Source organism: Astatotilapia calliptera, chromosome 1 (genome assembly GCF_964374335.1).
Source record: "Astatotilapia calliptera chromosome 1, fAstCal68.1, whole genome shotgun sequence".
Taxonomy (NCBI): Eukaryota; Metazoa; Chordata; class Actinopteri; order Cichliformes; family Cichlidae; genus Astatotilapia; species Astatotilapia calliptera.
Genome location: NC_137422.1, coordinates 11,996,966 through 12,005,483, shown reverse-complemented (window position 1 = coordinate 12,005,483; position 8,518 = coordinate 11,996,966). Strand labels below are relative to the sequence as shown.

General features: G+C 43.3%; 1 protein-coding gene across 1 annotated transcript; it reads right to left on the bottom strand.

Moving 5' to 3' along the window:
* Positions 1 to 1,166: 1,166 nt before the first annotated feature.
* On the bottom strand, positions 1,167 to 3,729 carry LOC145429919 (E3 SUMO-protein ligase ZBED1-like). The gene is made up of 3 exons (XM_080304051.1): positions 2,811 to 3,729; positions 2,157 to 2,184; positions 1,167 to 2,112 (listed from the first exon to the last, which is right to left on the bottom strand). Exons 1-3 carry the CDS (start codon positions 3,727 to 3,729, stop codon positions 1,167 to 1,169), a joined length of 1,893 nt encoding a protein of 630 aa, XP_080160177.1.
* Between the last annotated feature and the right edge of the window lie 4,789 nt (positions 3,730 to 8,518).

Genomic DNA, 8,518 nt, shown 5'->3' with positions numbered 1-8,518 from the left:
GATTTCATCCTTATGTCCATCAGTTCAGTGGAAAAAATGTTGTTACATTAGTGCACACTGGATGCATAGCAATAGTGATTGTACTATGCTTTATTAATCTAACATGTGAGATGGAGTGTACCATTTCTTTTAATGTACCATGACAAACATGCATCTATCCATCCATCTAGCATCGGTCTCCTCAGTTCCCAAACACTTACACTGATCAAAGAATAGGTGATGCAACACAGTGGTAAACAGTGCCTCCACATTTAAAAGCGTGTTGCTTGCATGGGCAGAGTTTTTAAAAAAAAACTACAACAACAAAACTACACTTTTAATTCTTTTTTAACACTTTCTCTTTATTGATTTTCATCTTATTTTACATACAGAACTAAAGAGGGCAAGGGAAACCAACACATTCACAAATGATCACATATTCCAAAATACACAACGCCTTGTTTTACGTACACATATTACATATTACACAGGTGCATGTTCCATTCAAACAAATTCGCAGCTGTCCCTCTGCATCACAGAGGTATCAGTTTCTAGTCTCTTGACGTATAACGATCCCATCGTTCCCAAAGTCTCTCTCCTTTCTCCTTCTGTAGCCACAGTGAGAGGGTAATCAGTTCCATATAGAGCTGGGCGATATAAGATTTTTTCATATCACGATGTGTTTTTTTCATTTCAGGCGATAACGATATATCACGATATAAGCCAAATAACTAAATTTGTAAGATTTAAATGTGCCGTTGCTCACAAGTAAAATGTGAAATAATCAGCAGCTTGTTTTGATTTAAATATTTATTTCCCATAATAAGTTAAACAGGGCAGATGTACTTAAGGAAAATGAGACTTCAGTTTCAGATAAATAGAGGCAAATATTGCAAACTACACAAAAGGCAGCCGCTAAAGCGTTTAAGTTTGAAAATAGAACAAACAAAACAGACTCAATTGTCAATTCCACTTAGAAACAAAATATTAATTCTAAAAATAAATCTTAGTTTGTTTTACAGAAGAACAGACAAAATTGACTAACTAACTTTATCAATATCAAATAAACTGAGAACTAAAAGGAAATTCTCAATCTCCTTGTTGTATAGCTTAGCTTTTCAAACAGTTTTAAAATAAAGATGCTAACAGAACATTATATATAAATAAAACTTTAGTCTGACAAAAGCCTACAGGTTGTGGGACAGGAAGACAAGTCTATCCACTGCTTCAGGCTTTAAAGCGGCCCTGTGGCAAGTCACAATATTACCCCCTGTACTAAATACCCTCTCAGAGGGGCTGCTGGTTGCGGGGATGCACAGGTAGTGCTTTGCCAGGCAGCTAACTCTTGGGAAGCTTCTGTCGTTGATTTTCCACCACTCAAGTGGGTCCATTTCACTGTCTGCATCAGATGCCAGCAAGTACTTTTCAAGCTCCTTTTCAACTGTCTCTTTCTCAGTGAGCCCTGTGCTGGTGGGGTGGGATTTCTTAAAGAAACTGCCCAGTGACTTTCTCTGTTTCTTCTGGGTTGGTAGTACTGCAGCAGCTCCACCATCTTCTGTTTCCTCCGTTCCAGCTGAAGTGGACGGGTGCTCAATTTGCCCCAACATCTCAGACACTGCTCTCATTTTGATGGCATCAACGTGTTCTGCATTAATGTATTGTACTTTGTAGCGCGGATCTACCAGGGTTGCAACATCAAGCAGTTCATTTGTAATCTGGTCATTGTACTTTTCATCAAGGTATGTCATGACTGTCATCTTAAGGTCTTTTGTAAGTTGTGTTTCATCCTCAGATGGTTTCAGAATCTGTGTTCTGAAAAGGTGAAGCATCGGCTTGAGGTAGGACACACTCACGTAACACTCTCCAGAAAGTGAATCTGTGAATTCCAGTAGTGGGTTCAGGGCCACATGCACAGACTCCAGAACATCTAAATCTTGCCAGGAGGGAACCAAGTGCCTGGTCTTCTTATCTGCACTGAGGACCTGAGAGATAGCTTTATGTTGCTCCAGAACCCTCCTAACCATTTTTTGGTGTGAGCCCCACCTGGTGGGCGACTCTGTCACTAACTTGTGCTGGGGTAGGTGAAGCTCCTCCTGAGCAGCAGCCAATTCCCTTTTCTTCTTCCAAGAGAAACTGAAGGCGGCCACAAAATATTAATACACACGGCCACAGCTCACTCCACCCTCTTGTCTTTGCCGGCTTTTTCTGTGGATAAAAAGGTAAATAATAGCACATATTAACCTCAGAAATTAATTTAAGATTTTGGATTTTTTTTTCAGTCACAAATAAAATCCACTGCCCTGAAAACCCACTTACTTGCTATGATTGTACTTTTTTTTTTTATTGTACTTTTACTTTTTTAAATTTTGCTGACAGACTGACCAATTTTTTTCCCTTATATTTAAAAAGGTGACAGAGGCTGGTGTTATCAACATCATTGTTATATTTGACGTTTTCATCACTTGTTCTTTTTTTCTTGAATTGCCCCATTTGGTGGAATCAGAATTTAATGTTCTTTATAGGAAAAACAGCTGAGGTTCTGTATTAGCCAATTGGGATCCTGATAGAACCCCAAAATTCTAAATTTTATTTGGCACATTTTGTCAACTTGATTTACACTGAAGAGTGACTGAATATTTGCCTGTTATGCATGCCAACAGCAACTATTACCTCAAATAAATAGGCTGACATGAAGAATATTCTTTCTGATGTTTATTTTTTTAACAATAACCATGGAAGTGATTTAGATCTCTAGCTTTTAATATATTTACATGGGCTCAAAAACACAATTAAAAGAGGCATTTTTAATTTTATTCTGCTTCCCAACTTACCGATAGCTGAGTGAAGTCGATGTCCGAAGCACTGCAGCCGGGTCCAGTTATTCAGGGATGTGGCCTTCACTATATTTGTCCCACTATCGGTTGTGATGCAGACTTGTTTGTCTTCACTCAGTCCCCAGGATGCAAGCGCTTCTGACAGTCCTAATGCAATTACTTCACCCGTGTGGTCGTCGGGAAGGTAGGCAGTTTGAAGACATTTGCTTTTCAGATTCCAGTCTTGGTCGATATAGTGGGCAGTAAGGCTAAGGTAAGGTTCTGACGTGCGACTTGACCACATGTCGGATGTAGTAGCGAAGAACGATACAGTTTGTAGCTCCTTCTCAACAGCCTCACGGCACTCTCTATATAGCTTTGGAAGCGCTGTATGAGAGAAATGTTTACGTCCAGGGAGTTGGTAACGAGGATCCAGTACCTTAATTAGCTGCTTGAATCCTTCATTTTTGACCGTGTTTATTTGTAGCATGTCTTTAGCAAGACAGTAGGCTATGGCATTCGTTATGTCGCTATGTCTCTTAGCTTTTTTGTCATATGGTAAGACGCTGGAGAAAGCCGACTCAATTGACTGTTGCTGCTTCGCAGGGATTCCCCTGGTTGTTTTCGATGACAAATTAGCACTTTCAGTCAGTGATTGAGCGTGCTCTAGTGGGTGGCACTGCTTCAGGTGATGAAAAAGGTTTGTTGTATTTCCAGACTTGGTGGGAACATGCTTTCGGCACGACTTACAGTGCGTGCTACTCTGTTTTTTGTCAGACGTCAAATAGCCGAAATATCGCCACACTACGGAACTTTTCTGGCCCTTCTTTTCGACAATCTCTTCGGCATTTGAACCGTCATCTGTGTTCTCTTCGGTAACGTGGTCACCCAAGCTCTCGGTTGATTTTTCTCTACTTGGTACACTCATTTTCTCCATTACCCGGTCGACACGGCGGTTAGCTGCTTCGCAAACAAATAAGCACGTGCGGCTTGGCACTTGTGCTGTACGTAACAAGTCACGTGACGTGGTTCGGCTCTGCGCTACTTAATTTGGATTGGCTGTTCCTTTTTTTTTTTTCTTTTTTTTTTTAAAGAGGAAGAGAGAGAGATGAGGTCTATCGCGATAGTTGTATTTTCCTATCGAGAAGAAGTTATATCGCAATACATATCGTTATATTGCCCAGCTCTAGTTCCATATGATGAATAATAATAAACTCAAAAACCCTGGGTCAACCCTGGGTCAACGACCCAGGCATCCTAACACCTCCAGCATGAAGCGCCTGAACCACTTATTTTGGATTTCCGCTTTGGTGTGATGAAGAATCAAATTAAATTCTTCCATCCAAAATCTCGCCATGTTAAAGAATTTGTGGTAGATAACACATTCTTCCACATCCGCAACCAATCTTCCTCTGAGATAGTTACACCTGCTTCTTTTTCCCATCGATGACTGACATATCTTGTTGAGGTCTTTTTCATAGCTCTAAAACTTCTGTACATTTTTCCTATAGTACCACTTATGTTCTCACCATAAGCATCCATAAATATTTGGATCACCCCACTAGCATCTGCGTCAAGCATTCTAATTTCCTTCTGGAAGAAGCTCCGAACCTGTAGGTAACGATAAAAATCTTCCCTGCCGATCTCGTAAATCTGACACGTCCTCAAAATTTATCAGCTCCCCATGCTTCACTATCTGACAGATCGCAGTGATTCCATGCCTGGACCACTCCCTGAATTTATGGTCTAACAATGCTGGAAGGAAGCGTGGGAGATACGCTGGCCATCCCAGCAACCCTATTTCCCTATTAAGACCAAAAATTTTAATCACATCTGCCCATTTTTTCAGGGAAAACTTACCGTATTTTCACGACCATAAGGCGCACTGTGCTAAAAGGCGCAGTCTCAGTTATGTGTGCCCTTACTGTATTTAACACACACATAAGGCGCACTGGACCATAGGGCGCATACAAGTACCGTATGCGTATTTAAAAATAAAGCGGGAGCAAACCTGAATTCGGTACCTTACTCACATTTTTATTACCAATAATCGTCATCATCAACAACACACAAGCATACAAGTGTGTGTATTTAAAAATAAAGCAGGAGCAAAACAAAGTTTGGTACTCACATTTTTATCATCAATCAAACCCATCGAAGTCCTCATCCTCTGTGTCTGAATTGAACAGCTGCGCTAAATCTCCATCAAACATGCCAGGTTCACTGTCTTCACCGTCAGAGTCACTTTCCGTGCTGTGCGGCTCCTCGGAAACGATGCCGGCTTTTGCGAAAGCTCGAACAACAGTGCCAGCAGACATGTTAGCCCAAGCATCTACAATCCATTGGCAAATTGTGGCGTAACTCGCCCGGCGCTGCCTTCCACTCTTAGTGAAACTGTGGTCTCCACCGGTCATCCATCGCTCCCAGGCCGCTCGCAGCCTTACTTTGAACGGGCGGTTCACACCGATGTCCAGCGGTTGGAGTTCCTTTGTCAGGCCTCCCGGAATGACAGCAAGCTCACAGTTCATTTGCTTCACAAGTTTTTTCACATCGGCTGTGAGATGGGCACGCATAGAGTCACAGATCAACAGCGATGGTGATGCGTGGAAAAAACCACCTGGTCTCCTTACATACACCTCCCTCAGCCAGTCTTTCATCATTTCCTCATCCATCCAGCCCTTTTCATTTGCCTTAATGATGATTTCTGCTGGAAACTTCTCTTTAGGCAAAGTCTTTCGCTTAAAAATCACCATAGGCGGCAGTTTCTGTCCATTAGCATGGCAGCCAAGCACAACAGTAAAAGAAGACTTTTCATACCCCGTTGTGCGTATCGCTACCGTGCTGGTCCCCTTCTTCTCCACAGTGTGACTCACCGGGATGTCAAAAGTGAGCGGGACCTCGTCCATGTTTGTGATGTGGCTGGGCTGGATGTTTTTGTCGCCAATGTGTTTGCTGCAGTAGGAGCGGAAGATGGCCAGCTTTTCCTTATAATCCGCTGGAAGTTGCTGCGCTACCGTAGTCCTGGTCCGGATGGAAAAATGGCACCGTTTCATAAAACGAAAGCACCAAGACGGACCTCCTTGGAAATGTTCAATGTTCATCTCTTCAGCTAGTGAAACTGCTTTTAGCCGAATGGTGACCGTCGAAACGCTTCTCCCGCTCGCTCTTTGCTCGATGATCCACCGCTCGAGTCTTTCCTCCAACTCGAGCCACCTCGCCTTATGTCCGTGGAAACTCAGCTGCGTTTTCTTGACCTGCCGGAGCTTGTTTTCCAGCTTCCTCCATTTGCGAACCATCGATTCGTTAATCTTAAATTCTCTCGCCGCTGCTCGATTTCCATGTTCCTCCACGTAGCTGATGGCCTTCAGTTTAAACTGTGCTTCGTAAGCGTGTCTCTTTGCCATTTTCAGGGTTGTTAAAACAACGATGTCCTGCATAATGCACATACCTGTTCTTTTATACAGGTATGTGCGATTGTCCCGGTATATACGATCAACGCCCACACTTCACCCTTTAACGTTCTCATGGTGTTCTCTACTACGTCCTCCTTACAACACATAGGGCGCACCGCGCTATAGGGCGCGCCGCACTTTTTGAAGAAAATCTAAGACTTTTAAGTGCGCCTTATGGTCGTGAAAATACGGTACACATAAATTTTGCATCTGATATGCCTGTGGTAAACTCTCAAGAGACCCCAGAACAGACTGTGTTGGGAAATCCATCAAAGAAAGCTCAATGTCCTTCCATTTTGCCTCAAACTTAGAGTTACACCAGCACACTAGAGGTCTGATCTGGGCTGCCAGATAGTAATCCTCAAAGCACGGTAGAGCCATGCCCCCCCCCCCGCTCACCAGCCTGCTGCATTGTTGCATATTTCACTCTTGGCCTTTTATTTCCCCATATGAATCTTGAGCAATGCATATCCCACTCCCTAAATTGTTTTGCTGGAACCTCCACTGGAAGCGCTGCAAACAAATATAGCAGCTTTGGGAGGATATTTATCTTTATTGCTCTAACTCTGCTGCCCAGATCGAGGAGCAGCAGACCCCACCTCTCCAGATCTTCATATATCTTCTTGTTCACCCGATTATAATTAACTTCATATAACAATGCAAGGTCTTTTGTCAGCAGGATCCCCAAATACTCCATTTGAGATTGATGCCATCCGAATCTATATCTTGCTACCAATTGTCTTGAGGGGTTAAAAAAGAACGTCAAGATTTGAGTTTTTTGAATGTTTAGTCTATAACCAGACAGTCTGCCATATTCTTCCAGTATTTCCATAAGCAGAGGAATTCCCTCTTCCGGGTTTCCTAGCGCTACCAGCACGTCGTCTGCATACAAGCAAATTTTATTTTCCACATTCCCCGTTGTAACCCCCGTCAATCAAGTCTCTTCCCTGATGCATTGAGCCAACGGTTCAATGAAAAGGTTAAAGAGCAGCGGGCTCAACGGGCAGCCCTGCCTACAGCCACGTTGTAGTGTTATCCGATTTGAGAGGCTTCCATTAACTTTGATCCTCGCTGTTGGAGACATATAAATCATTCTTATACATTGAATAAACCTGTCACATAGCCCAAATCTCTTCAACACATGAAACAGAAATTCCCACCCGACCGTATCGTATGCCTTTTCCGCATCAAGCCCAATGAGAACTGTTCCAGTTTTCCCTTTAAGTATCTGGTCAATAATATGAATGGCCCTTCTGATATTACCGTGTGTTTGTCTGTTAGCAATGAAGCCTGTTTGATCCTCCTCTATCAGCGTGGGCATCAATGTATCAATGGCGGTGAATGCCTACATTTTGTACAAGGCATGTACAGGGTGGACAGGCAAAAGAAGATTGTTTCTGAGTCTTCTAGCTCAGGAACTTCGTTGCCGATTCATGTAGCACAAGAAAATATTAGCACAGACGCAGGCTGCTGAAGCTGCTGCAGCTGTTGTGCCAGGGACTGTAAAGACAACGCAGTGCCAGTGGAATTTACACAAATTTGCGCAGGGCTAGTAAATCTAGTAGTAGGGACTCGCACCAGGGAAAAAAAGGCTCAGTAATTCTAGTGTTAAGGTGTGAAACAGCTGTGTACTGCCTTTTGTTCCTGGAGAAGGTATTTAACTGAGAGCCATGCTAGGCTCAGGGAGACTCTGCTGACCGTTTGTCCCGCGGTCATGCAGGGACTTCATCAAGCTTGGTTGTCTGTTCTTTGTGTGTTTGATTAAAGAATGTTAGCTACCGCTCACCGCTCGTCTGCAGGCTTTATTTAAATGGAAAACTTCCACAACAAAATGGCGTTGTCGACATGATAGTCCATGTGGTCACTGAACAACGGTTTCGTGGACGGGCTGATCACCCCTGAGGGAAAAGGTACCTTTGTCCTACCAGCTGTTGAAGCAAAGGAAATGGAAGAGTCACGGAACCGTGTGTTTCAGTTACCACCGAGATCATCAACTTTGAGGGGACTCCTGCAGATGGGTGAGTTGTAGCTAACTTTGTATACAGTCATGAGGAGTTTTTTGTCTGGCCGAGCCGAGAAGTGCTTGCTGCTCCGGAGTTTGAGTCTCCGGGAGGAAAGTCCTGGGGTTTGAGCCCCCAGGCTTGTGTTCGGTTCCGGTGTTGTGCAAAGAAAAGCAATCTGTCTGCCAGAAAGTAATTGCAAAAACACCAGTCCATCACAGGGAACGGTGGTTCGAGTCCACTGTTGATAATCACGTCTGCACAATACAGTGTG

What these genes read in the sequence shown, in the direction of transcription:
- LOC145429919 (XM_080304051.1), bottom strand. Translation starts at nt 3,729, where the DNA reads ATGGAGAAAATGAGTGTACCAAGTAGAGAAAAATCAACCGAGAGCTTG. An exon ending in TCGACTTCACTCAGCTATCG is followed by an intron (nt 2,185 to 2,810) that starts GTAAGTTGGGAA and finishes TTTTATCCACAG; the next exon opens with AAAAAGCCGGCAAAGACAAG. An exon ending in GGCAAAGACAAGAGGGTGGA is followed by an intron (nt 2,113 to 2,156) that starts GTGAGCTGTGGC and finishes GGCCGCCTTCAG; the next exon opens with TTTCTCTTGGAAGAAGAAAA.